The 27,779-nt window shown below is 49.0% G+C and overlaps 3 protein-coding genes and 1 long non-coding RNA gene across 6 annotated transcripts in view; 2 read left to right on the top strand and 2 right to left on the bottom strand.

Annotated features, from left to right (window-relative positions):
* LOC127036191 (uncharacterized) overlaps window positions 1-2,049 on the bottom strand; it is a 59,809-nt gene extending 57,760 nt beyond the window's left edge. For all 3 annotated transcript variants that reach the window (XR_007770038.1, XR_007770039.1, XR_007770040.1), the window contains exon 1: window positions 1,328-2,049. This is a non-coding gene — a long non-coding RNA (uncharacterized LOC127036191). The remainder of the gene's footprint in view (window positions 1-1,327) is intronic.
* A 239-nt stretch (window positions 2,050-2,288) lies between these two features.
* On the top strand, window positions 2,289-8,453 carry TOR2A (torsin family 2 member A). Its single transcript, XM_050926874.1, has 5 exons — window positions 2,289-2,434; window positions 3,766-4,031; window positions 5,166-5,341; window positions 5,632-5,759; window positions 6,604-8,453. The coding sequence occupies exons 1-5, from the start codon at window positions 2,299-2,301 to the stop codon at window positions 6,846-6,848; spliced, it is 951 nt and encodes a 316-aa protein (XP_050782831.1). The 5' UTR covers window positions 2,289-2,298; the 3' UTR covers window positions 6,849-8,453.
* A 1,132-nt stretch (window positions 8,454-9,585) lies between these two features.
* Window positions 9,586-20,074, bottom strand: TTC16 (tetratricopeptide repeat domain 16). The gene is made up of 13 exons (XM_050926866.1): window positions 19,400-20,074; window positions 17,638-17,725; window positions 17,112-17,290; window positions 15,872-15,962; window positions 15,417-15,560; window positions 14,761-14,861; window positions 14,532-14,661; window positions 13,284-13,498; window positions 12,854-13,095; window positions 11,609-11,750; window positions 11,320-11,485; window positions 10,301-10,443; window positions 9,586-9,941 (listed from the first exon to the last, which is right to left on the bottom strand). Exons 1-13 carry the CDS (start codon window positions 19,504-19,506, stop codon window positions 9,752-9,754), a joined length of 1,938 nt encoding a protein of 645 aa, XP_050782823.1. The 5' UTR covers window positions 19,507-20,074; the 3' UTR covers window positions 9,586-9,751.
* Window positions 20,066-27,714, top strand: PTRH1 (peptidyl-tRNA hydrolase 1 homolog). Its single transcript, XM_050926877.1, has 5 exons — window positions 20,066-20,259; window positions 23,709-23,928; window positions 24,884-24,983; window positions 26,180-26,225; window positions 26,901-27,714. Exons 1-5 carry the CDS (start codon window positions 20,164-20,166, stop codon window positions 27,111-27,113), a joined length of 675 nt encoding a protein of 224 aa, XP_050782834.1. The 5' UTR covers window positions 20,066-20,163; the 3' UTR covers window positions 27,114-27,714.
* The last annotated feature ends 65 nt before the right edge of the window (window positions 27,715-27,779 follow it).

Genomic DNA, 27,779 nt, shown 5'->3' with positions numbered 1-27,779 from the left:
TTGCTTTACACCAGAATAAGCTGTCTGCCCATCCATTCATAAATGATCATTGCTGATTATCACCCAGCCATCCTCTGGGTCTGGCATTTTCAGCCAACTGCAGGGTAAAAACCTTTCCAGAACTTCTCTTGGTCATTAGAACTCCTGATCGGCTTGTATATTTTTTTGCTTTGCTATAATTCTGGTGACCACACTAGCCTGATGGTTGGACTACGGGCTCCAAAGCCGACTTAAAGTAAAACCACTCAAAACCTAGGGTTTGGGGAATTCTATTTATCCAATTGGAATTGCTGTGGCTGCTGCTGGAATGCTGCGGCTGTGGCTGCTGCTGTGATTGCGAAAGGAATGGAAGAAGATCCATGAGGTTGTGCAGGGAGAGGAGGAAGCCAAGAGACATGTGTTGCACCTTTTGGAAAAAATTGGAGCGCTACTGATTTAGTGAGAAGGCGCCACCCGGTGGTGCTTTTAGAGTTGTGTAACTCAAAGTATAATCACTACAGCCTATGTTGGTATAATTTATGTCGCTCAGGGATGTGAATAAACTACCGCTCTGAGCAACCAACATTAACCAAGTTAAACCAACATACACAGCACTCAGGTGAGGTAATAGTATCTTTTACATCGCCAACCTTGTCTCTCTCGTGTCTATATTACCACTCATGTCGGCAAAACTATGTCACTTGAGTGTGAAAAAAACACATCCCTGAGTAATAGAATTTTCACTGGCATAAACGGTAGTGTGCACAGCACACAGCTTCTCCCACCGACATAGCTACCAACTATGGGGTGGTTGGGGGTGGTTTAATTATGTCCTCTCCATCGGCAAAGAGCAGCTACATGAGCTGTGCCACTGTAAGGTCTCTAGTGTAGACACAGCCTCATATCCTGGGACCAACACGGCTACAACACTGCAAACAACTGTCAAAGTGTCTTGTGGGGGGTGACAGAAGGGGGAGGGGGTAATTTACCAGTAAAAGCTGGCTGCTAAAAAGGCAACAGTCTGACACTGCCCGTCATCCACCTGAGCTCCTGTCCCTAGAGTCCTCTCATGCCCCAAACCAGCAGGCTTGCAAGCGCTGAGGAGTGACTACTATGCTCGGTCCTAAGTCAAGAGGGGCATCTCAGCAATCCTCAACAGCAACCTCCTCTGTTCAGTGCTGGGAGGAAGGAGGGGGGACAGACAGGCTCCAGAGGGAGCTGCTTCAAACTCTTTTTTGTTAAAGGGAGCCTGTTCGCAATGCCAATGCCCCCAGGTTTACAGGGCAAAATGAGAGGGTGAAAATGGGGCCCCCAGGACTGCTCCCATACCCCAAAATAGCAAACTTACCTGTGTACTAATCACCAGTTGTAAGTCTAAGCGAGATCCTCACTCATGCTATGCAGAATGCATGTCTTGGAAGCCTCTGTTAGCTGCACCCATCCATGAGTCCACCTGTACGGCTTCTATCACGTGGAGTGACTTCTCTCTAGCTCACCCCCTCATCGCTGCTCCATCTCATTTCAAATCTCAGGTGAAAACCTCTCTCCTCGCCCTTGCCTTAGGTTCCCACAAATGTGAGTTTCTCTGGCAGGGCAAACACATGCATCTGACTAAACCGGACAACATGACCTGGGCTCCCAGTTATTTTAAGATCCCATGAGCCAGGCCTGAGACATTTGGACCCCTCCGAAATCAGGATGATCCCAGAAACGCCCAGATCTGGGACCAAGCCACCCTGCTGCAACGCTCGCCCTCCGTTGCTGTTTACACTTTCGGGGGTAGATGCAGCGCTCTGCTGGGCACCTGTGGCCCCCAGGGAAGCCGGTGGGAATTGAAGTTGCTCATTTGGGATGCAGGGTGCACGACAGACACGAAATCAGCGGTTCTCAACCTGGGCGTCGCGACCCCTCAGGGGATGGCAAGGTTTCTGGGTGGGTGTCACGAGCTGGCTGCCCTGTGAGGGGCTGAGAGCCTGAGCCCTGTTAAATTACCCCCCCCATTTTAATTGATAAGGGGGGTCGCACTCAAAGGGTTCCCGTGTGAACGGGTCGCCAAGAGGAGGTCTGAGAATCACCGCGCTAAAAGCAGCGATGCACTGGGCAGCCCCCCAGCAGGACTCTTCCCCCGGGCCCTGTACCCCGCCTGAGGGCCCTGGTCACCGCCCCACCCCCTCCGCTTTGGCTCCGCCCCCCGCCGCAGCCCCCTGAGCGCTGAGGCGGCCGCGGCTCTGGCGGTTGCTTCCCGCCCTGCCGGGAGCCGGGCCTCGCGCGGGGCAGGCTGGGAGCTGTGGTCCGGGACGGGAGGCGGCGCGCGGCGGGATGGGGGGCGGCTCCGTGCCGCTCCGGCTCCTGCTGCTGCTGGGGGCCGCGGGCTCGGCCACCCCCTGGGACCTGCGCGCCCTGCGCTGCAGCTTCTCGGCCGCCTGCGAGTGCGACTTCCGGCCCGACGTGCGCGGTGAGCGGGGGGAGCCGGGACTCAGCGGCGCGCCCGAGGGAGGGGCCGCGGGGTGCAGGGAGGGGGTCCCCGAGGGGCGGGGCAGGGGAAGGGGGTGGACTGGGGGAGCCATCCCTGACTGAGGGGGTCCCCGGGGGGCAGGGCGAGGCGGGGGGAGGGGCTCCTGTGCAGCTGGGGAAAGGGGTGGACTGGCCGAGCCATCCCTGACTGAGGGGGTCCCGGGGGGCAGGGGAGGATGGACCCTCCAGCGGCGGGGTGTTGGCTGCCCTGGCCCGTCCCCTGGGGTGCACACCCGGCTGCAGGGGCTGTCTTTTCGCGCACCCCTCCCCTGAGCGCCCTAGTGCTGTATATTTAAGGAGCCTGTATGCAGAATAACGTGCATCTGGCTGCTGCTCTGTGAGCCCCTTACGGGGTGACTCGCCCCCTGGGGAGACACTAGATCAGCAGGCCCCCAGCACAGATGCAGAGGGCGAGATCTCAGGGGTGAGGGCCAGATGTAGCTATTGGATGACTGTGACGTGTGGCTCCTTTTGAGAGCATCCTTAGAGAGGTGGAAGGATGCCCCTTCTCTAAATCGCACCCTAAAACCAGTTCCTTCAGGGCCACAGCAATACAGATGTTCAGAAAGTGTTGCCGTTTTGTGTTGACTAGAGCCTGACACGAAGCCTGTTGGAAAGATGCCCATCTACTTCAACGGGCATTGAATAGGGACCCTGCTCCCTGGACAGTTCCTTCCGGTCTGTTCAGTGTTTCCAGCCACTCTTATTTCAAATGTCTAAAGTAATGGAGCTTCCCTCTAGAGACCTTTCCTCCACCCAATATCCCCTGAAAGGAAATAGTATTTCCTTTTCTTAACTGCATCCCATTACTCCCTGATAGACTTCTTACTACCATTGTGAGGACTGGCCTACACTTAAAAATTTTACCCGTATGTAACTGTTGGTTAGGGGTGGAGTGTGTGTGTGTATATATATATATATATATATAATTTTTTTTTTTTTGCTTAAACTAATGATACCAGTAAAAGCTATAGTGTGAATGCAATTATACTGCTATAAAAGTGCCTTAATGCCAGTATAGCTTTTCAGTTCCTGGAGCACTTTTATGTTGATAAAAATGCATCCACACAGTTTTTACTATACTGGTAAAGTAAAAGAAGTATACTTGTAAGTGTAGACAGGCCCTGAGCTAACTGAAGTTATCCCAAAGGAAGAAATATCCCCCAACCCAGCATCTGAGGGGAGAGGGTAGAGATGCCTTCAAATAATAGCCCAAATAACTTCCATCTCTTAATCCAACATATTCTAAATCTTGTTTTGGATTCATTCCAGGTCTGGAGTGTGACTTGGCTCTGAACCTGGTTGGGCAGCACTTCGTGAGGCAATTGGTGGTGAAAGGAGTGAGGGAGTTTTTACAAAATCATGATCCTGTCAAACCTCTGGTGATGTCCTTCCATGGCTGGACTGGCACAGGCAAAACCTACGTGAGCTCCATGCTGGTCCGCTACTTGTTCCGAGATGGTGTCCGCAGTCCGTATGTCCACCAGTTCTCCCCAATAGTGCACTTTCCCCATGCTGAACAGATCGAGCAGTACAAGGTAAGAATGGAGGCTGCCTCTGAAAGCTAAATTACAAGACTTATTTCCTCTTACAGTTATCTAGTCAGGCACTGGATAAGTATTGAGACTCTTCTCCTACCTTCCAACACATACTGTATAGTGCAATATAAGTACTTTTTGTAGCACTTCTTATCTGAAACTGTTCCAGTGCTTTCCAAACACTAATTAAGCCTGTGGGATACTATCTCCGCTTTACAGATGGGAAAACTGAAAGAGAGCTAGGGCAAGTGACTTGCCCGAGGTTACACAGCAAGTCAGTGGAAGAAGTGGCCATACAGCCCAGTCTCCTGATTACCAGCTCTCTGCTCTAACTACTTGATTGTACTCCCATTAACCTTGGCATTGCCCAGAATCTAAAGAAATTATGCAAGAAGGTTAGCTGACAAATACTGAATGGAGCAGGATTTTTGGGGTTTCTTTACACTATATTGGGAGAAAAAAATGTAGCTTTCTTGCTTCCTGAGAAGAAAAAAACTTGAGTTAAAATCCTCTGTTGGAAAAAGCGCTTCAGTGAGGACTAACACATTTTACCAGAAAGTCTGTACATTAAAATATGGAATGGTATAAATATTGGACCAGCTGCAGCCTTGGTGGTGCAAGCATGTGCAACTGACATCAGAAGTCTCACATGCTTGCAACGGAACTCAGTTTGGTTAAGGTATATTTTCCTAAGCATCCATACTAATGGCTGGTCTCAGCATAGAGTGAAGGGAGAGAGAGTACATGTTCAGTCATTTTTGGGGTCTGACTATTAAACTTGTGGAGCTCTTGAATTTCCATTTAATCCACTCCATATTTCTTCTTTAAATGGATTTGTATTAGTAAGACTATATTAAATTAGGCAAAATTCACCATGTTGAATTAAGAGCAAAACAGTTTACCAGGGAACCTTCACAAATGGTAGTCAGTCTTGCAATGTACAAAGTTAATCCTTTCCAGGCAGAGCATCACAAGTGCTGTTCCAAGGAACAACAGCTTTTGGAGGTTGCTAGTTCTGCCATTATTAGCCCAGGCTAATGTAGTTCTTGTGTAAGCTTAGCTCTTTGGTAGCTCAAGCTCTTCTAACAAGTTCATAGTCCTAACTGGCTTGGTTGGTTGGGTTTGGTTTTCCAGGAAAATCTGAAGAGTTGGATCCAGGGGAATTTGACAAACTGTGGCCGATCAGTGTTTCTCTTTGATGAGATGGATAAGATGCACCCAGGTCTGATCGATGTGATTATACCATTCCTTGGACCCTCCTGGGTTGTGTATGGAACCAACTACAGAAAAGCTATCTTCATTTTCATAAGGTATGAAATGCTACTAATTTGGTCAAATGTTGTTAAGTTCCTCCCTATTTTAATCACCCAGAGCAGGTATTTTGTGTCAGATCCATGAGATCTCAACTCATTTTAGTCTGCAAAGGTACATGGTCTCATAGTGCTTTGTCTTTTCCACTATTTGGCAACCTCTGTAGCACTCTTCATAGGCCAACTAAGACTGCTTCCATACTGACTGCAGAATGAGGCACTGCCACTGGCAGTACAATATTGATGTCATGGGATAACTTCTGGTAATTTCTTGTCTTGGTCTTGCTCAGCAATGGAGGAGGTGAGCAAATTAATCGAATGGCACTGGATCTCTGGTATGCCCGCAAGGACCGGGAAGAGATCAGCCTGCAAGATCTGGAATCTGCAGTTTCCGAAGCTGTGTTTGAAAATCCCAACAGTAAGTCTTTCTTTCCATCAACTGGGAAAAGCTTTTCAGTGAGCATGCTCGCCAGCAGGGGGAGCCATAACCTATTTCAAATAAGCCAATGATCTTTATACAGTGTTTTACAGATGTGTGTCAAGCCATTATCAGTTTTCAGGGAGAAGTCTGAGGTGGAGTTAGGACCTGGATGAATTGCTTTGGCAGATGAAAGGAGTGGTTCTGCTGTTCAAGCCTACAGAAACATTACCATGCTTAACAGAGTTCCATTGGGAGAAGGGGCACCCATGACTGAATAGGAGGCAGATAGGGTAGTGGGGCCCAGTAAGAAGCTAATTATTAATGGCCTGATACTGAGAGGTACCGAGTATGTAGAGATTTCCTTTATTTCCCTGCTTGGCAGTTCTTGGGATTGGGCCTAACATAGGTTGGTATAGCTGAAGTATCAGTACAGCTGTTAAGAACCATGTATTTGGAGAACACTGGACTTGACTACCATTAGTGGACAACAGATGGACCCAGCTCCCTCAGTTGAATCTGATCTGTTGTCTCTTCTGGGTACTATAACTAGAGCCCTGCAAATCTGTGGATATCCACTTTATAGCCACAGATATCTGCATTTCCAGATGCAGTTGCATTATTTACCATCTTTGTGGCTCCTGGATTGGATGCAAATCCAAATTTTTGTATCCACACAGGGCTCTAATAATGACTTCCTGGAAACCAGCTCTGGTGGTGCTGGCTTTGACAGCTGATTCCTCCTAGAGGGTGGGGGCATCTCCTATGCTAACAGGGTTGAATTCCATAGAACTGAAAGAGACTCTGAAGATAAAGCTCTTTGCCTCCCCTTTTTCTCCTGCAGATGGGTTTTGGAAATCTGGAATCATCGAGGAGCACCTCATTGATCTCCTTGTGCCCTTTCTCCCACTGAAGCAACACCACGTGAAGCAGTGTGTGGTGAATGAACTCACCCAGCAAGGCTTAACAGTACAGCAGGACATCATTCAGGCAGTTGCTGACAGCATCCCCTACTTCCCAGATGAGGAGAGAGTGTTCTCATCAACAGGCTGCAAAACGGTGGCCTCTCGCGTCACCTTCTTCTCCTAACCTGAGAGAAGGACTCTTTCTGCAAAGTAGCGCACAGTTGAGGAGCTGGTAAGCAGCCCTTGGAGGATAAGTTTACCCATATACTTGCTCAGATTCAGAGGAGCAGAATTTAAGAATACTTTAAGTTGCTGTGCCCAATAAAACAGGGATGACCAGGAAGAGCAACAGATTGTGGAACTCTGATAGGACAAGTGCTGCCACCAGCCCTCAGGCAGAGACTGCCGGATGCAATCTTGGGAACAAAGGACACATTGACCTGATTCTAAGCACTTTATCAATCTGTTCTTTGCCCTGGTGGAGGGTGAACACAGAACAGCCAAGAATATCACCGTGATGTGTATGTGGAGTCCAAAGGGGAAGAGGCTGGGATGTATCGGTGGCTGGAAAGGGTTCTTGGGTACTGCCATCTCCCCTTGATAGCTGGAACTGTGCAGATCTTCCCCATTACTCTCTGGGCAGCTGTCAAGATTCTCTGGCCTAGCTCCAATGAATGATCTTCCCTGGGCTGCAGACAAGGGAGTCTCATCCTCTAGTGCTTTTTTAATGGCATTTTTAAAGATGTATTTTAATGTGAATCTCAGTATGAAGGCCCCAGTGTCCTAGAGCCTGCCATACTGCCCTGTGAACATTCTAAACAGATCGACCAGAGTCTCATCTTAAATCTCTGGGGTAAATGTTAAGAGCCAACTTTTCTCAGGGTTTCTTTCACTGTGAATAGGTGCTGGTAGGTAAGATTCTAATTGCAGTATCCCTGAGTGTATTAGCATAAGGTTGATGAGAAAGGAATGTGTGATTTCTGCTTCCAGCTTTGCCCATGACTTGGGGTGTGACCTTGAGCCAGGCCCTTAACCTCCCTGGATATTTCTTCCACCACAGAATACCAGGTCACTCCCTTTGATTCAATGGCAATTACTTGTATCCTACCAGGGAAGAATTGGGAGCCACCCATGTCAGCCTTTCCTGATATAAAAATGGTGATTCCTACCTCACAGGGAGACCAGGCATTAACTAATTAACCAGGTATTGGTCTTATTGCTGTATTACATTGCTGGGATGAGTGTGTCTCAGCTGAGGTGTTGAGCTGCTGAACCTCTTGCATATTATATATTGGAGGCTGTCATTCTGATAGGACACTGCTGGGAAGCTGTTGTCCCTGGCAGCCAGTTTCCATTCCAATTCAGTGCCTTGGATGCAGCTTACTGTATCACAATTAAATGCTACTGGGAGTTGGAAATAATTCATCGGAATCTACTTCCCAAAGCTCTGCTCTCGCTGACCGGTACAGCACTCTTTGCCTTTTCACTATGTAGCAGCTGGCTACCCAACCTCCAGTAAGAGGAAACAGTGTAAGCGCTATCTGAGCAAACAGATTTGGGGCTAGGCAGAAAATGCCCCAAGAACTCTCATGCCAGTTGCTGCAGGAAGGTCTCTGCAGTATAGCATTAGAGCAACCTACACTCTGGTTGGGAAGGAGCCAGTGCTATTAACCTCTGTTCAAATCCTGCCCAGGATAGAGTTGGACCAAGATACAGATTTACAGTCAAACATTCTCCCTCTTCCAAAATGTTCATTGTTTTTAATTTAAAATAAATCTGGTGAAAATCATGCATGAGTAGCAGTCAGTTACTGGGATTCCAGCTGGCATGTTAGAAAGGAGATATCTGTGAGCCTGCATAATACATTGGAACAGCTGCCTGACCTGACAAAACTAATTCAGGCAGGAACATGAAGAAATAGCTATTGTCTGATAATGGAAAACAAGAGTAGTGGTCTTCCTCTGGTGTCAAAGATCAGTGAAAGGGCCATACTCAACTATAAGCAGGACCATGCATCCTCAGTGGGGGCAGCTGGCATAGAGAATGGTGAAGTCTCAGCTGCTCTCTGTCAAAGTTAAACACTAAGAGAGCACTAGCATCTGTTTTCTCTGCCACATACGTCCCTTTGTTTAAAAACCCAGGGAGTTGCTCAGGAGACCATTAAAACCACAACAGAGGGATTAGAGCAGAACAAATGTTATCTTCTACTTCACCGTACTTCCAGAGAGTTAGCAGTGACGTTTTCACCTTAAGAAGGAGAATCCAGTTGCCAGAGTCATTTTTTCCTCCGGTTCTCATGGTCAACTTCCTCATCCGTTTTAACACAAATTGAAACTGAAACCTTTTTGTTGTTCTTTTGGAAACCATGTTTAGCACTCTCCTCTCCACCCAAGTCAGAGCAATTGAGGTGACAGTTTGGGGTACAAGGGACAAGCATAACTTCACAAAACTTTCAATACATGGCATATGTAGGTCAGCCACCCAGCATGAGTTGCATTCGATTAACAGTTCTGGTTTAAGAGTTTATCCTAATCAAAGCATTCCTCCTGCTCAACCTGCATTCAGATTAATGCAGTACGCAGGGATCATTCACAGCTAGTCTGCTTTCCTGTCCAAATCTTATCACTATGTACAAACAGCTCCTTAGATTTTCACCTCTAAAGCAGCAGCAGTGTTACAAGTTTCTTACTAATTCAGCACTCTTCTGTGGCACTAGCTTGCAGTACAGCAAAGCCTGTAAATACAGTGACTTCCTGGAAAACTGGCTAAAATTCTTGGCAGAGCTGGCTTTCCAGCTTTGGGAAGACCACTCCTAGGCTACCTGGACAATGGCTGGGTCTATACCTTGCAGGAGGAAAGGATGTCTGTGCAGCTACCAAAAAAATAAAGATGGATAAAAAAGGAGGGGGCTACAGAGGAAGTGAAGCGAGAGAAGCAATATATTTATTAGAGCTGAGGTAGCAGGAAAGGAGTCTAAATGCACCTACTTTCCACTGAAACACAGCTTAGTGTCTGTAACCCAGGCAGCTCAGGTGCTGTCTCCAACATAAAGCTGGAGCAGTTTTTGTATTGACTTTTCCTGCCTTCTCACCTTTTCTCCTCCAAGACAGGTTCACGTACTTTACTCACTGTCCTTCTGGAGATAGCTATCTGCTTGTACAGTTCATGTTCCGTGGCACAAGGGCTGATGACGCTCTCTGAATCCTGCAGGACTCTCTCGGGATCTTCACTCTGAGCACCTGGTTCCTTTGGTTCATCCTCCAGAGCTCCAGGCGGCCTGTAGGGGCACACATAAGGCAGAGAACTTACTTTGCAGAGTAGCTGCAAAAAGTGATGCATGAACAGATCCTTTCAGAGAGCATGTGATCTAGTCCTTGTGACAAGATTCACAGTCTATAGAAAGATGGACAAAAAACTATCTGGAATAAATCTGTCACTCCTGCTCCCATTGAAATCAGTGCAAATTTTGTGGTTGACTTGGGTCCTGGTTGTCCTACATAACCCAAGAATAATTAATGATACAGTACTTCTAGATCCAGGAAGTAATCAGGCTTAAATGATTTGTATTTTGTAATCAGTAATTATTAGATCTTCAAAACAACTTTAGCAGACCTGTGCCCATTGGCTTCTCCGTACCATTTGAGTTTAGCTGGGCTGTTGGAGTACGAGCAGGCTTGAAGCTTTCTTTCCAAGATTGTTTTGGCAACCTCTGCAATCTTGCTGCTAATAATATCCTGGATGGCCTGTCCTGGAAAGAGGCTGGTTACAACAGGTAGGACCTGCAGAGGGAATGAGATCAGTTGAATGGCCTGGTGTGTGCTGAAGGAAAAAAAATTCTTCCTCCTTCCATCATCAGATAGGGCTGCAAGGATTAAGCTGTGCAGTTCCCATTAGAGCAGCCAAACGCTTGCATAAGTTACATTAAAAATATAGTTCTAGCATTTATGGCCAGAAGGGACAATCAGAGCATCTAGTTTAACCTACGTTGCCCAGGCCAATAGCCATCCTACTCCAAATACAACCACCAGAATCAGACCAGAGTATTACAGCCATGAGGCATGAGCCCCAGCGTTAATTTTTTTTTTAATCCAAATGAAATCTTGCTAGGGTAAGGATTCTGGTTTTAAATTTAAAGAAATATTTAATCCATCAAAATCTTTTGGGGGAGGAATGCAATTCCTGGAAAATGAAGGACTAGTGTATACTCAACGGCATGCAGTACTTTGTTTAGCTAGCACGGTAGGTGGCTGTGGGGTTTTATTTTTCCACTCAAGCCCTGGTTTTGTTTCCTGATAGCTCCTAGTCACAGGGGGCTGCATGCTCTGAAGCCAGATGCATCATGAGCAGCTTGAAAACATGAAAGAAAAGCTTCCTTAGGTTTTTAATTTTAGCAAATAAATGCTACAAACCCCAAACCCTAATCATTATTATCTGTATTACCATAGTGTGAAGGAACCTTCATCCTGGACCGGGACCCCACTGTGCGTGACACTGTCCAGACACAGAACAAAGACTCTCTCTGCTCTGAGGAGCTTGCAGTCTAAGTGCGTGTGTCCAGGAGATAGCACAAGGACTATGGGCCCAAATTAACAGGATGTCACAGATTTTCACTACTTGGTCAGTGTCTGGCACAGGGAGTGGTGTCAGTGAGGTACCGCATCATTTTCAGGGTCCAGCAACAGAGCTATGATCACATCCTCCTTAGCACTCATCTCATCCTGCAGGAACAGGCGGCTCTTGGCCCGGTGCAGGTAATAGTGTGGCAGGCGAGGGTTGCTCTCGATAGCACCAGAGAAACAGTATACTGCCCGCTGGTACTTTCTGGGGGAAAAGATACAGGGAAACAGACGAGTCAGGTCTGCTGAATCCCTAGGCAGCGTGAGCTAGGGGGGATAAGAACTCTGTCAACTGGATGTAAGGTGGCAGTGAGCCATTCCAACATACCTCTGCTTGTGCTCCTGCAATCCTAGTTCATCCAGCAACATACCAATGCGTCTTCGCAAACTAAAGTCCATTGGACTCAATTCCAGCGCCTGCTGATAATCGGCCAAGGCAAAGGTTAGCTCTCCCAGCCTGAAGAGGCAGTCTGAAGTGGAGCACACAGATTACTTTAGCAAACAGCAAGCTGAGGTCAGTATTTGAGTGTCTTGGGATGTTCTAGCTACTACAAAGGCCAGCAATTGATGCTGTCCTGTTTGCTCTCTCTAGATCTCTCCAAGTCTATATAAAATGCCACAACTACATGTCTTTACAGTGCCTCCCATCCTAAAGGCTCCAAAAGCTCTGTACAAACTGTAGAAACAGAGAAGCAACTGGATGAACAGTGCTATAGGACATCTAGATATTATTCACTGAAATGCAGCCACCTGTAGGGTGGAATGCAACAACAGTTAATTAGTGCTTAGAAACACCACGGAGCAATCAGCAAACTACAGTGGGATTTTAGGGAGGCAGAATGTAGTTTCCAATTTGGAATTAACAAAATGACAACCTCAACTGTTGCAAAAAGTTCCATGGGATCTTTCCTGGTGATAAATTGGATGAGATGGGAATGAGAGGGCCCAACCAAAGAAGGTGCTTCCAGGACCACAGGTGGGGAATGAGTCAGTGGTAATCATTAACACTTAGTAGTTACACAGCACTTTCCATTTTCAAAGCGCTTTATAAGCATTGACTAATTAATCTTCACAACCCCCCATGCAATAGGTATTAGTTACGTTTTAAAAATGAGAAAAGCAGGGTGCAGAGAAGTTAAGCGACTTTCTGGGCATCCTGGAATGAATCAGTTACAGAATTAGGGATAGAAGCCCAGAGATCTAGCTCCCAGTCCCTTACTCAGACTCCACCGCCTCCCTGGTACAGGAGACTGGGAGGAAAGAATGGCACCCGCAGCACCCTTCAGGGTCTCCCATTTGAGCACTGACTATGCTTTACTTATGAGATCCAACATGACTGCATCCCAGGCAGGGCAGCAATAGGCACTGTAAATCCCACACACACCCCCATGTGTGCACCTGTACATATACAAGGTCCACTGCTGTTAGCGCACACACTCATGCACTCCCTTAGAACCAGAAATGTTCCTTCGGATAACTCTTAAGTATGTTTAGAAACAAACAGCTAAGCTGTGTCTGAGAGAGAGGATACCCTCCCACAAACTCCATCGCCACCCAGGAAGAGCCTTGCTACCTCCTCTGTTGACATAGAGTCCCTTCTCATTCTTCTCCCCTTTCAGGGCTTTGTTGAGGAGCAGCACAGCCTCTTCGAAGAAGCCCTGAGTATAGCAGTGCACTGCAAAGTCGTTGTACGTGAGCAGGAGCTGCCGTTGCGCCTCCATGGCCACAGCTCCCTCTTCTTCACAGAGCTCTGTGGCCTTGATGTAATCATCAATGGCTGAGTTGAAGTCTTTGACCCTTCTGTGTAGAGTCCCTCTGCCACGAAGGGAAGAAGGAAGACAGACAGGATTAGAGCCCACTGGTTAAGGAGAATTAAAATGATTGGGGCGTTCAGAACCTGGAACCAGCACCCACTAACTAGTGCAGACTCCTACTCCCCTCAGTGGGTCACAGATGTGCACACGAGCCACCTCAGTAAGGACTGGATACAATGGGGTCTCTACCTGAAGATTAAGTATCCTGCATCAAAGGGGCTGTTCTCGATGGCAAAGGTGATTTTGAGCAGGGCATCCTTCAGGTTTCCCTTCAGGGCCTTATTCATAGCCTGGTTCTTGGCTTTCTGTGCTCGTTTCAGCAGCCTCTGCATTAGAAGCTGAGCTTCTTCGTGCCGCGGCTCTAGCGCAATGGCCTCCTGGACGTCCTGGTAACATAGGGTAGCCTGGAAACAGGGTTAGGAGAATACTAAGAACGTGCACTCTCGTCCCTGTGTTACCAAACACTTTACAAAGGGGAACTTGGGATCATTATCCCCATTTTGCAGACGGGATTTGAGACACAGATTTGTCCAAGGCCACACACTGCATTAGCGGCAGAGCCGACACTAGAAACCCAGATCTCCTGACTGCCAGTCTGGTGCTTGCCCACTAGGTTACACTGGGCAGAAGGCAGTTTCTCTGATCTGTCTCATTCTGTCTATGCATTTGCCACACCGCTGTGAGAAGCTGATAAAACAGGTGACTCAATGCATTCTCCAGAATCCTATCATTCAGACCCTGGTTTCTAACTGAGCGCACCAGATGCTTCTGCAGGTACAGGGCAAGAAAAGTCTCATTTCTAACAGGAAATACAAAACAAAAATAAGATCTCCAGTATCTCTGATCCTCTCAGGGTTGAGGGCACCTCACTTCTGCTGAGCCAAGAAATGTATGATCACTCGTAAAAGACAAGTACACTACCCACAGAGTGAGGCTCTGCTTCCATCTCTCTCCCTGCTTTCTATAGACCAAGGAGGGAGAAGGTTCCCAAATGGTGTAGAATTCCATGGCCAAATGAGAGGGGAAGATAAGAGCCCTGCCCCAGAGGTGTGGAATCCCACAGCCCAGGAGGCTGTCAGCTAGAAGGGATAAAAACAATCAGTTACTCAAAAGGAGTAAGAGTAGCTGGAAAGGTTTAGAATCACATCTCTTGAAACCAATTTGATGCTTTATGCTAACCGATTAATCACAGAGCAACTTAGCTCTTCTCTGTCCTTAGGAAGCAATTCCACATGAAATCCATATGCTGCCTTGCACGTATGCTGTTGCTTCCCATTACTTAGGTAACTTAACTATCAATTCAGTCAGCAAAGGGTTAAGTCCCTCCATTGTCCGGCAGATTGAGAACCCTGGCTATAGGCCAAATGGGGACAGGAATGACTGTTTTGTGAAAATTCCCTGCAGCCAGCACACCCTGGGCAGAGTAGGTGCCCCTACCCGACTGAAGTGCTCATGCAGCTTGGCTCTCAGGATGTACAGATCTGGGTTCTTTGAGTCTTGATCTAGCTCTTCATTGACGAGCCGAAAACAGTCATGGTATCTGTTCAGGGCTGCGAGACAGGCAATGCTGGAAAGAGAAAGAAAGGGCACCATAAAGTACCAGTGGAGAATACAGTTGTTAGACGAACTAGGATAAAGACATTCCCTATCACAAACCCCAGTTTACCTCCTCCTGCGATAGAGTGAGTTGTCAGGCTGCAGCTCTGAGGCTCGAGTGAAGGACTCCAAAGCATCCCAATAGACCTCTTGGTCAAACAGACATTGGCCCTGCGGATTCAAATCACACAGCACAGAATCAGTCTGACTCAGGCCACCTGCCCATTGCTCCAGGTTACCGAGAGAGAGAGAGAGCTTGCGCGTGTTCTTTCTCTCTCTCCAACCAATCCAGGAACGGAAGTGCTGCTTAAGAGAAGATGCAGCTGCACTAAATACCACTCCCTCCCAGCTGGAGAGCACTGAGCACGCATGAACCCCAAATGGGACTTCTGGTTCTTCCTGTGCTGCAAATAAGTTAGCATGTTGAGGGAAGGCCCCAGCAGACTAGCCATGAATATGAACAGTACCAACATGAAACCTTTCAGAGGGGAAGGACTGGACAGAATCCCCTGCCCCCAAATATAAATAAGCACACAGGACTCTCCCTTGGAAATCCAAGTTCATGTTGACTTCCACTTCAAGTAGCATCTCCAGATTTCCCTCAAGATCAGAGGTCAATCCCTAGACCCAGTATTCTAATGCTGAGACTGAGAGATCAAGGAAAGGCATGTGGCGGGGATGGGGAAGGCTGGTGCCAGCCGGTAGGGGCTATTCTGTACCCTTCACCTGCAGGTAAATAATGAAGGCCATGCGCTTTACATATTCTTCCTTTGCAGAGGATAAGGAATACGCCTTTCTGAGGTTCAGCACAGCAGACTGGAAATCACAGAGCTGGAGAAAGGCTTCTGCCTTCTGTACATAGAACTCCACCTGCAAATGCACCCACATTCTTCAGTCCTTTAGGATAACTTGCTTTCTTATTCTGTTTATCCTCTATACACACTGAAACTAACCCTCTGAGACTCAACACTGCAATCCCGCCCAGACAGATTCTAATATATGCCAATACTCACCTCCCCAATGACATTCTTCATTTGATAATCTTGGAAATGCAAGAGCATTACAGGCTTTGTCCTTCTTGCTGAAGGACTCCATATCCCTATGCCATGTGAGGTGGGCTTGCACTTTTACCTAACTACGCCTGCTCTGCATTCCCCCTTGCCTAATCATGATCCTCTTACCTGTTGGGGGTTCAGGTTAATGGCTTTAGAATAACAAATGACAGCTTTCTCCCACTCGCCTTGGGAGAAGAACTCCTTCCCTCTCTGACAGCTGTAATGAGAAGACAGCATTATGAGCTAATGCAGAAGCACATTTCCCCTCCCTGCAGCACAGCCCTTAGGACAATCACAGACCCATGGGAGCACTGACTCAGTTTTCCCACCTGTAAACTGGAGATAATGATTATATCTGCAAGGGTGTTATGAGGCTTAATTTATTATTTGTTAAGCACATGGACAGCTTTGGGTGGAAGCAGTAGAAAAGAGAGTGACTGTCTACAAGCACACAAGCCAGTGTTCTGAGCCTTCTCAAGATCAAGAAGGGAAATTTGCAGGACCACAGCTCTGCTAATTGACCAGCACTGGCCACCGATTGATTCTGCAGCAGACTCTGGTGACCCCACTGCACATATGCTCAGGGAGAACAGACTCTGAAATGCAGGAACTGGGGACTACCAGTAGACACTAGTAGTGGGATAAAGATGCTATCATCTCTAGGTCACTAGTTCATATCCTCCTCAGCTTGGTAGTCACTGAAGCCATCTGATGGTTGTTTGGTGGCCTCACCATATCGAGCTGAGAGTCTGTCATGGAGGTTAGAGGACCTATGATTTTCCTAGGTTTTATCCTTCTAAGATGGGCTATGGGTGACCGTCCCTCTTCTGCCTGTCCTGATGTGAGGAAATCCAGAGGCAGTCAGCACAGTGAAACATCAGAGAAGTCTTCCAACTGGCAGATGGCAGTTCAACTGCAGATAATCTGCCCTCACTTTCAGAAAATTATCTAGCATGGCAGCCATTTCTGGTGAAAATTCCCAGCTTAAGTTGCTAGGTCTCATTTCAGTTCAGATAGGACCGGTAACACCATCACAACAGGCTCTTACTGGGTCCAAGCTGGCAATCTCAACAGAGAGACCAAGGACCAAGCAGGCTGTTCAGCCTGACCGCCCTCTTGCCCACAGAAGGGAACCCTCCAGTGCAGGATTAGGGCACTATGGCTGGGCAGAGAAAGCTGCAGCCCATGCTGAACCTGTTCTGTGGATAAATCAGACCCTAGTCCTCAAGACTGTCATTCCAGGACCTCGAACCAGCACTAAGTAAGGTTTTTTAAAAGTTTGGTTCCCAGCCTCCTTGCAGGACATGGACAAGAAAGCAGGTGTTTGTAACAGTGAAAATGTAAGACGTGTCTGCTGGGCACTCACTGCTCCAGTATCCTGTTCCGCACAATCGCTGTTGGGGACTTCACTCCGCTGGGGTCCTTGAGGTCTCGCAAAGTCTGGCTGGACCCAAAGATCTGTCGCAGGGATCTCTCCCGGAGATTCTCTTTGGACACAGCAGTCGGGAACAGTCCTTTAGTCTCTGTCTTCATCTCCAGTCCTACCTGCAGTGAAAGGGGCTAATGGTCACTCTTCCTCTCCACCATCCTGACAGGGTCTCTGCCCTGGGCCACCTCCCCACAGCTCTAGTCCTGTGACCTCTGACCCCCAGTGACCTATGACCTGTCTCAGCTCTAACCCCACCCCAGCTTTGCACCTGACACTCTGCCCACCCCTCCCAGCTCCCTCTGCCCACCTGCTCTGCATCAGTCACCCTCTGCCCCCACCCCTCAGCTCTGTGCCTTGTGCTCCCACCACCCCCCAGCTCCGTGCCCTCTGCCCCCACCCCTTCAGCTCCCTGTACCCCCCAGCTCTGTGCCCTCTGACGCCCAGCCCAGGCAGCAGTGCTCACTTTGCTCTGCCCAGGCTCCTCCTGCGGGGTCGTGGCCTCCATCTCAGTGCTCATGTCCCTCGTTGCTAGGCAGGCGGTATCCAGGCAGCTGGGGGCCAAGGGGGTGGGCCCAGAGTGAGAAGGTTCCATGGCCAGGGTTGGAGCCCCCCTGCGCTCGCATGGCACCCTGTGAGCCCGGCCTGTGAGTAGGGTGACCAGATGTCCCGATTTTATAGGGACAGTCCGATTGTTGGGTCTTTTTCTTATATAGGCTCCTATTACCCCCCACCTCTGTCTCAATTTTTCACACTTGCTGTCTGGTCACCCTACCTGGGAGGGAGGAGCAGGGCTTGCAACAGCCCCTCCCATGCTGAGGTCACTAACCTGGGTGATGGGCAAAATCCTGGTATCCCATCAAACTGCAGCCAGCTGGGAAGGAAGAAGCGGTGACCCTGCCCCTGAGCAGGTGGGCTTGTCTGATGGGGGGGGTCAGGACTCCTGGGTTCCATTTCCAGCTCTGCCACTAACTCACCATGGGCTTGTGGGCACTTGTTTTCCACCAGAGCTGCTCCACTGGTGTCTGGAGCAGACCAGACTTTTGCAGTCACCCATGTTCTCTACCCTAGGGTGACCAGTCATCCCATTATTAGAGGCTTTGTCTTATATACGGAACTATAAACATCCCCTCCCTCCAAAAAAGAATGTCCTGATTTTTCACACCTACGAGCTGGTCACCCTACTCTACCCTCTGGGATTCTGAGACGGAGTAGATGACATGATGTTAAACATACCGATGGCCATCAGGAGTCTGGCTCCACTGCCAGTGCAAACATTTGAAAAATCACAAGATGCTCCAAATTATGAAACTGGTTTAAAAATTAGGAGTTTTTAACACTAATATATTTGGGATTCTTTGCACTTGCCTTCTGGTTTGGGGTCATTTAGAGGTCAAGTTTTCAAGCTTTTCTCCCCAAGCCTGAGGGCTCTAAGTTACTCCTTTTTCAATTAAATTCTCAGGAAATAACCTGAGTCTGACACTTGGGGCTTTAAGATAAACACCAAAAATCATAGCACAAGAAAATCACAAGAGTTGCCAACTCTGAATCTTGTCTACACTAGTGCTTCCACCAACAGTGGAACTATTGTAATGGTTGCTGTATAAAAAGATAAATAAATGGCAGCTGATGGGCCATTTAGACTAGTTCTATGTCTACAGAAGCCTGTTATCTCTATAATTTTCCTCCATTGCTACCAGCAGAGCAGCTGTTGTCAGTGGTAACAGTACATAGCAATAGTTGTAAGCGATTTCCAGGGTAGCTTTGTTAGTAACAGTGATCAGAGTTCAAGGATTTTTATCCTCTAATAATCCTTTGTGTTTCTCTAGCACCTTCCATCCAAGGATCTCAAAATGGGCTGCAGATGTGGTTATGGCATAAGACTAAGATTCCTAGGTTCTAGTTCTGGTTTTGCCACAGACTTTTGGTGTGACCTTGGGCAAGTCATTTAATCTCTCTGTGCTTCATTTTATCAGGTGAAGTAGGAGAATAATTTCCTACGACAGTAGGTTTGGGAGTTAATTTCTTAAATGTATGTGAAGTATTTTAAAATGCTTGGTTGAAAAGAAGGGAAGTTCCATTAAAAAAGTATGTTACTATAAATTAAACTTCACTTTACTTCTTTACATCTGTATTAACCCCATGTTACAGAAACCAAAACACAAAGGAATGTTACCAAAACAATAGAACCCAGCAGTCCTGATTCTTAAATTCCAGCTCCATATTACCTCTGTATGTTTAACAGCCATGTGGACCTGGGTTTAAAGCTGCCATTTACACGTATGATCCAAATGGGTAAAATAATTTGAGAAGGGGATCCCATAACGTGGATCATTACAACGTGATGTTCATCTCATAGTAGTGATGGAGCTTTTTTTCTTGCCCAAACGTCAACTGAGGGAGACTCTTCTGAGGCATCCTTGTCCCGTACTGGTGCCACGCAGCGTGACTGATATTGTGATACACGGCCCTCATCAGCTACCAATGAATGAAAGCTGATTACATCATGGGACAGACTGGGGGTTGATCTGACCTGCCAGCTTTGAGGCAGCGTGCAGGCATGAATCCTGTGCCTGGTAACTCTGCCAACAAGCAAGCAGTCGAAGACCCTTGGTGCGTTACATAAGTCACCAGCTCTTCCAGTCTGATCAAGAGACCAGCAAAGATAAAGCGAAAGGCTCCTCATAAAGGAAACCAAGCGCAGCCGGCTTACGGTGGCTGAGCACTTCCGCCCACAAGGAAGATGGCCACGTCTGCAGACCGCGTGGCTTGAGCCTTTCCTGCCCATAATTAAAATGGCATCGCCCACCAAACCACGTGGTGTGAATCCCTTCTGCCCGCAAACAAGATGGCACTGCCACGTGGTACGGTGCGGTCTTTGTGATTGGTCGCAGTGGGCGTGACGCTTTAGAAGCGGGGAGGCTGCTGCTGCTAAGGGCTGCTGGTGCCCTGAGGTCTCAGCGGCGCCCACTCGGCCGCGGGAACGAGGGGGATGCTGCGGCCGCTGCCCAAGCGCCTCGGGAGGTTTCTGAGCCGCACCATGAGCCACCGCGAGGCCGATCCGCGCGCCGCCAGGAAGCGGGTCCTGGTAGAGTGGGCGGAGGGAACACTTCCGGGGTCACCGGGGGAGAGCAGGCGCGGGAAGAGGGATCACTTCCTGGTCACGGGGGGGGGTCAAGGGAAGGCAGCAGGTCCCCTGGGGGCGTCAGGGAAAGGGGGGCTTGGGCCCCTGGGGAGCTGGGCCTGAGGCGCAGATAGGCCGGAGCCCGAGTGCTGCCAGGCCCGTGCTGAGCCCTAGGGTACCCCGTGCCTGGGCTCAGCTGCAGCAGGATTCCCAACCTCCTTCTTTCTGAGCCCCCCCGGCCCACAACCATTGTTCTCCTCCATGTGAAATCTGCAGCTGGCATTAAGGGGTAGGAAGCAGGGCAGTTGCCTGGGGGCCCACGGCATAAAGGGCACCATGAAACTTCAGTTGTCAGGCTTAGGGCCCGAGGCTGCAGTCCTGCATGTTGGGGCTTCAGCTTTCTGCCCTGGGCCCTAGCGAGTCTAACGCCAGCCATGCTTGGCGGACCCCCTAAAACCAGCTTCCAGCCCCCCAGGGGGCCCCTGACTCCTGGCTGAAAACTGCTGTGCTGGAGGATGTCAGCATGGACCAGCCCAGGCCCTTAAGTTCCCCAACCTGCAAGAGAAATAGCTCTGGTCATCGCTAGCCAATGAGCCTGCTGGCTGCTTGCTGGAAGGCCAGTTTTCTGTTCCACATACTGTCCCTTGTTGAAATGCAGAAAATACACTCAGATCTGAAGTGTCGTGAAACACCCAGTAAGCTCTGTGCTTGGGGGGAGGAGGAGAGGGAGAGCATCAGTGCACAGGTCCCAAGATTGTAGCAATTTGCTGACAGCAGTTTCAGATGCGTGATCCCGTGTGCCAACTCGCTGCATCTGTTTGCATATAGACACACACCTTTAATTCTAAAACCATGATTCAAAACTATTTGAGTGGAACAAAATCGAAGTTAACAAATAGTATAAGCCAGTCATAAGTTCTCCAGCCTCTTTGTGACTCTGTAGGCTACTTCGCAGGAACAATCCCATCTCTTGAACCTTCCTCCCTTTGACACTTATATGACTAATGAGAACATTCACAGTGACAATGGATAAGATAAAGTATGCAAGGGGAGTGACAATTCAAGGCCAAAGCTAATGGTTGACAGGTTAAGAAGAAATTTCCCCCATGATCAGGTTATTTTCTAGTTGCCCACTATTACAAGGACCTTGATGTCTTATTCTGAAGTATGGGGTTTGAGCCCTATAAGCAGCAGTGTACTGATCAAGAGGGATCACAGGTCTGATCTATTTTGGCAATTTTTATGTTCCCTCACAGCTATCCTACAACACTCACGCTACTTGGTTCCCAAAATAATTTATTTTGCTGCCCACCACAAAGAGTTCCATAGATGATAGATTCACAATCAATGTTCTAATAAACTAATAATGAACAGAAAACAAACAAGACTCAGGCCTGCTACCCCACACTTCTATCTATATCTCCTGGTAATCTTTATACCTCTTCCTTTCACAACTGCATTAACCTTTGCAAATGTCTCATAGTCAAATGTGATAGTGTCACTATCCAATGTCATATTGTATGGAAGTGCCCCATACTTGCCTCTTCAACTTCCACCCTTTCTCTTTCATCTCTCAACTCATCGAATGTGCTGTTTACAGTTCCTCCCCTCCAATCCCATCCAGACCCTCTCCAGTCCAGCTTCAGTACCTTGCACTCCACTGAAACTACTCTCACCAAAGTCTTTAATGACCACTATCTAGCCAAAGCTCAGAACCAGTACTACAACCTCATTGACCTGTCATCCACCTGTCAGCCAGGATGTTGGAATCTTCTCCTCTCTTGGCTTGTCTGGCTCCATCCACTCCTGGTTCTCCTCCTAGATCTGTAATTGCTCCTTCAGCATGTCCTTTGGAGGATCTTCCTCATCCCTCACTCCTTCTGTGGGTGTCCTTAGTCCCCTTCTCATCTCTGGGTAATCTCATCTGTGAACACAAATTCAGCTACCAGCTCTACGCTGAGGACTCCCAGATCTACTTTTCTACCCCAGACCTGTCTTCTGTCCAAACTAAAATCTCATCCTGACTTGGACATCTGGTGGATATCTAGCTCAAGTTCAACACGGCTAAACAGAGCTCTGACTCTTTCTCCACAAGCCCTCCCCACCATCTCCTTTCTTGATTACGGTGGACACTGCCCCCATCCTGACTGTCACTTAGGTCCATAACCCAGGTGCCATCTTTGACTCTGACCTCTCAGTCCTCACATCCAGGCTATCTAAGTCTTGCCAATTCTTGCTGCATAACATCTCTCATACATAGCCTTTCCTGTCCATCCACACACATAAAACTGTTGTCCAGGCTTTTCTCATTGCATTTAAATTACTGCAATATCCTTCTCTCTGGCTTTGACAAATACAATCTTGCCCCGCTCATAACTGTTCAGAATACTGCTGTAAAAATCATTTTCTTAGTCCATCACTTTGACTACGTCACTCCTGGCTTTGAATCTTCCCATTCTCTATCTCTTCAAACATAAGCTGCTTGTCTTCACTTTCAAGGCCCTTCATGGCCTATCCTCTCTTCTTCACTATGGAGATTTTGACTCCCACCTCTGATCAGCTCATGGTGCCAGCCTATTGCCTGCTTTCTCCTATGCTGTGCCACACGCTTAGGAGACGCCCCCGATAAACATCCACAAAGCTACCTCATTATCCACATGCAAATCCCTCCTTAAATCTTTCCTTTTCCTTGATGCCTAAAAAATACTTGATATCATCTCATTGTTTTCTTGTACTCTACCTATCTGACTGTATCATCTGTTTGTGAACTCTTTGGGATAGGGACTTGTTTGCACAGCACCTAGCGCAATGGGATCTTGGTCCTTCCCTAGGGCCCCTCGGCACTACAGTCATACAAGTATGTTGCCGTTTCTCCTTGAAAATTATCTTATGATGCTGTGATTTCACAGCTGGAACTCACCTTTGGATTATACTCTTTGCTCTGCCAACTGCAGTTACCTAAGGGACTTTGTCTTCCCCACGTACAGATAAGAAATCACAGGACAGATACAGCTCTTAGTCATCCTGCGGCTTCTTGTTCCTGGAGATGGGAGGTACAGCTGGAATGAGTGGGGGGCCAGGGATCACCTAGGTCACTAAGCTCATTTGGGCATCTCACTCAATCTCAGCACTAAACCCATCTCAGTTCTGTTTAACAAGAGAGGGACAGGCCCTTTTACCTGCAGAGTCTGGCCCTACAGTAATCAGCAATGGACATGGTGATTGTCATGCTGCTTTTGAAGCAGCTGGTTTTGCTGGGTGAATTTCCTGCCCTGGTAGTGAAAGGAGCAGGGCTGCAGGAAGGGCAAATATGATCCTCACTACACCACAAGGGCTGGCTTCAGTGACTCCGTGTGGTTGGATGCTGATGTAGAGTGTGTCCTGGTAACACTTATTGCAGGTCCTCTTTGCAGGTGGCAGGGCTGGGGAATTATGGGCTGCGAGGAACCCGTCATAACGTGGGCATGGCGGTGCTCAATCAGCTGGCCCAGAAGTTGAACGTCGCTGACCGGTGGAAAGCGGACAGGCGCTGCTGTGCAGATGTGACCATCACTAATGTGGAGGAAGCGGAGCTGGTGCTGATGAAACCTCGGCGGCTCATGAACATCAATGGACTCAGTGTAGCAAGTGCTGGTGAGTGACTCCAAACACCTCCAATAGCCAGCTGACCAACGCACACAACTGTAGCCTTCCAGGGACCTTTGGGCTTCACCTTTCATCTTCTTAACCACAGGGGACCACTCAGGGCTGTAAGCAACAAGTCTGAAATACCTGCCCTGGAACTACAAGGCCCACTCCTGCCAAGGTCAGTCTCCTTTTTCTTTTCCATGGAGACAACGATGTAACAACTTGGAGGCCTCTTAGGACTTCCTTGTTGTTCCATGGCCATTGAGGCAGCATGACAATAAAAGAGTAGACCAAGCTCAAGAAACTATCACTTGAGCTCAAGGAGAATATCCATTTCCAGTATAGGGCTTATGACACACAGTTGACCATATCCGGTTCTATCCATTAGAGGGCGGTGCACACACTCTCCTAAACCCATTACTAATTTTTCACACCACCTTTGGGAGGTGCAGAAGATTAACTGAGTTCCATGCAGTTTGCCATTTTGACATGTCTAAGAAAAAACAGGTGGCAGGGTTCGGAACCAAGGTCCTGAGGGCTCTGCATGGACATCAGAAATCCCAGGGTAGTTTTCCGAACAGTCAGGCTTTCCCCAGGCATGCTGGGCTATGAGTTCCACTCCTCACACTGTTGCATAGCCTGCTGCAAGCTAGTTGGCTACAACCTTCCAGTCTGCTGTGTTTCAGTGGTGTGGACTATGAAGTACTTTTGGCCAAAAGACAATAACGGCGTAGAGCAGTATCATGTGGTGACAGCTCCAGTGACAGCGTGTGCCGCTCGTTTGCCAGCATGGCTGACAGTGCATTCCTGAGGTTAAAAGTTCTCTTAGCCCTGCTATGCACTTCCTGCCCTCCACATCCACTGACGCCTGCAGTGTCCTTTTTCAGGTCCCCGAGGCTGTGGGATGGTGCCAGATGGATTTAATTGCTCCTCACTTCTTGTGCATTGTTTCTTTCTGAAGCTGAAACTTACGACCTCGGGGTAGAAGACATTTACCTGGTTCACGACGACCTGGACAAGCCGCTGGGGAAGATGGCGATAAAGCTGGGAGGCAGCGCAAGGTATGAAGGGAAGGACCCTGTGGAAAATGACCTTGAAAGATTTGCTTGAGTGGCATCTTACTTTGTGCATTTTAAGAGGGGCATTTGGGGCTGTGACTGTCCCATTTCCACCCCCAGGACTGCAGAGGTAGCAGCAGATCGGTGGCAGAATCTTTCTAAGCTGTGGTCACTTCTGTAGAGCTTTACAAGCTTTAACTGACATCGGTTTACTCTGCTGTCTGCCCAATCTCCTGCAGTTTCCAGTTCAAAGCAGCAGTTAAACCAGAGATATTTCAATACATTGGGATGGCCTCATTTCGTGGGCTCTGGCACTAGGTGTGCAGGAAACAACTGGTGCCGAGGCTGCTGTGATAAAATACAGCAGAGACTGCCCAGAGTGGTGTTAGGCAGCCTCCCTGAGTCACACGTATGCTAGTGTAATTGACACTTGAGACCTAACAGAACCAAGACTTGTGTTTGTGGGGACAGTGACATTTGATTGAAGAGTGACCATGCCTGGCTGTGTTCAGGCCTACCCAGTGCAGACAGCATGTGCAGTGTATACTCCCTTCTCCAGCAGCTAAAAGCATTGGGTGCCAGAGCCCCTGCTGGGAACTTCAGTGCATGGCAAGGGACGCTGTGTGTCTGCACACCCATATCGCTAGCCAAGCACCCTCTTTGGCAATGCCCTGTGGCAGTGGGTCACCCAGGGGGTTTGGCCTAGATCAAAGGCTGCTGCATGTAAGTGAGGCCTGCTCTGAGTATTGGACTGGGAATCATGAGCTCCTCTCCGACACCGGTTGCCCCACAGGCCATGGGCGTGACACTTAGGGACTGATATTTCAGAAGCACTGAACACGCAGAACTCCAGGTGCAGTCACTGGGAGCTGCTGGTGCTCAGCAGTCTGCAAGACAAGACAAGGCAAGCCTGCCTGGGGCCTCCTCTGCACAGCTTTGCATCAGTTTCCCAGTGTGGAAACTCAGATGTTGCTTTGAGTGACTTGTGCTTTAGTCTAAACCGGAATAAGGTAAACCGCCCTAGGCTGCTCTTACACTGAAATCCAAGTGTCCGCATGGGCTTTGCACCAGGCTTGGGAGCAAGGATCAGTTACTGTTCGTACAGAGCAAAGAGGAGGGAGAGGTTAGTGTGAATCCCATGGATGATCTCTCTGGGTTTCTCACCTACTCTGACGGCTGGTTTGTCTTGTTTTCTTTAGGGGGCATAACGGGGTCCGTTCCTGCATCAGCTCCCTGCACTCGGATGTAAGTCGGCCTTGCATGGTAAAGAGCTCTATCATGCACACATCTTAGTGCATATGTAAAGCACCGTCTCTCCCAAGCCCCATAGCCCCCAGGGAGCCACCCCTAAGGCCTTAGCCTCCCCTTGTGTTTGTGTTAGCAGACTTGGACCTTCATCTCCCGCCCAGCCCTTCTCACATGCAAGTCTTGTTTCTGACTCGTCCCTGAGTCCAGACGTGGAAGCAATTACCTAAAGTGGAACCACATGGCCTGGCTGGGAGCTCAGCCCACCAATTTAACTGCGTTTGTTGGACAAAACTCTTTCCAAGCTCATGTTAGCTGGAGCCCAGCTACAGCACAGAAAGAGCGAGACACAAGCCCAGCTCCCCCACCGCTGCTGATCTCTGCCATGTGGGGCTCAGGGCTCTAGTGAGGCACTGACGGTTCCGTTTCACCCCAGAGGCTCCCCCTTTGACTGGTCCCTGGCTAACCAGGGTCTCAAGGCTCCCCTGCCCTCCAGCCCCACATCAGAGCCTCCAGTATCTGCTTTGGCTCCAGGCTGTGCCAAGCATGTTTAGGCCTTTGTAGCGACTGCCACGGTGTACCGAGTGCCCAGCTCAGGCGAATGCAGGCACCAGGAGCAGGTGGCGATGGGGAGAGGACACACAGCACATCCTGCGTCCCCTTCTCTCCCTGCAGGGCATGGTGCGGCTCAGGGTTGGCATCGGCCGGCCGGGGGGGGAAGCCCTGGTGGAGCACTACGTGCTGGGACGGTTCACCAGCGCTGAGCACGAGGTCCTGCAGCGCGTCCTGGAGCAGGCGGCCGACCTCCTGCTGGAACACATCCTGCAGAGGAGCAGCGGCAAGGACCACATGCCCCCTGGCGGCAAGAGGGACAGGACACCTCATTAACCCTTTGAGCTGGGGGAGTTTTTATGAATATGGTGCCAATGGAAAGCAGTGGTCCTGGACTCCTTCATGGGCCTCTGGGCACAGCTGCTGGGGTGGGTTGGGGGAGCTAAGCAGAGAGCACTGACCCCACAAACTGTGCTGTGCGGGGGCAGGGGCCAAGGGAAGCTCCTGGCAATGAAATTGGTGGGGAGGTGGCGGACTATTCCTGCACCCCCCCCATGTCAGGTGACGGGGTCTCCCAACCCCATTAGTGCTGGCAAAGGCAGCTCCACGTGGCCAAGTGCCCGCGCCTCGCACTGCAGCACCCTGCAGAGCGGGGTGTAAGGAGGAGCCCGAGAGAGACTCCAAGCCCCAACCAGGCTCCACCCCAGATCCCAGCTGGAGGGTTGTCGTGTTCAGCGGCATCTGCCTCCTTGCCCAGCTTGGGACCACTCTGTCCCTGCCCCTGCAGAACAGGTCTGGGACTTGGTGGTCTTGCCTGGTCTCAGCTTTGCCTTGTTCGTCCTTGGTGCCCAGCCAAGCATCTCAGTAACTCCACAGGTTTTACAGGGTGGTTTTGCATAGACTGTACAATAAACTCAGGCGCCCAGTCTGCATGCGCTTTGCCATCTACGTTCAGGCCCCCAGGTGCTAGCAGCAGGGAAGGGAGCAATCGGCTGGCAGAAA

The sequence above is a fragment of the Gopherus flavomarginatus genome, chromosome 17 (genome assembly GCF_025201925.1).
Source record: "Gopherus flavomarginatus isolate rGopFla2 chromosome 17, rGopFla2.mat.asm, whole genome shotgun sequence".
In the NCBI taxonomy this organism is placed as follows: domain Eukaryota; kingdom Metazoa; phylum Chordata; order Testudines; family Testudinidae; genus Gopherus; species Gopherus flavomarginatus.
Note: the sequence above shows the minus strand (reverse complement) of the source record. Positions and strands in the feature narration are given on the sequence as shown.

Coding starts and splice junctions, on each gene's coding strand:
- TOR2A (XM_050926874.1), top strand. CDS start 2,299: ATGGGGGGCGGCTCCGTGCCGCTCCGGCTCCTGCTGCTGCTGGGGGCC. Junction 2,435..3,765: donor CTTCCGGCCCGACGTGCGCG/GTGAGCGGGGGG, acceptor GATTCATTCCAG/GTCTGGAGTGTGACTTGGCT. Junction 5,342..5,631: donor GCTATCTTCATTTTCATAAG/GTATGAAATGCT, acceptor GGTCTTGCTCAG/CAATGGAGGAGGTGAGCAAA.
- TTC16 (XM_050926866.1), bottom strand. CDS start 19,506: ATGATCCACGTTATGGGATCCCCTTCTCAAATTATTTTACCCATTTGG. Junction 17,726..19,399: donor TGGCTGTTAAACATACAGAG/GTAATATGGAGC, acceptor CTTGGCCCCCAG/CTGCCTGGATACCGCCTGCC. Junction 13,499..14,531: donor TGCATGAGCACTTCAGTCGG/GTAGGGGCACCT, acceptor CCCTGTTTCCAG/GCTACCCTATGTTACCAGGA.
- PTRH1 (XM_050926877.1), top strand. CDS start 20,164: ATGCTGCGGCCGCTGCCCAAGCGCCTCGGGAGGTTTCTGAGCCGCACC. Junction 20,260..23,708: donor CCGCCAGGAAGCGGGTCCTG/GTAGAGTGGGCG, acceptor TCCTCTTTGCAG/GTGGCAGGGCTGGGGAATTA. Junction 23,929..24,883: donor ACTCAGTGTAGCAAGTGCTG/GTGAGTGACTCC, acceptor TTCTTTCTGAAG/CTGAAACTTACGACCTCGGG.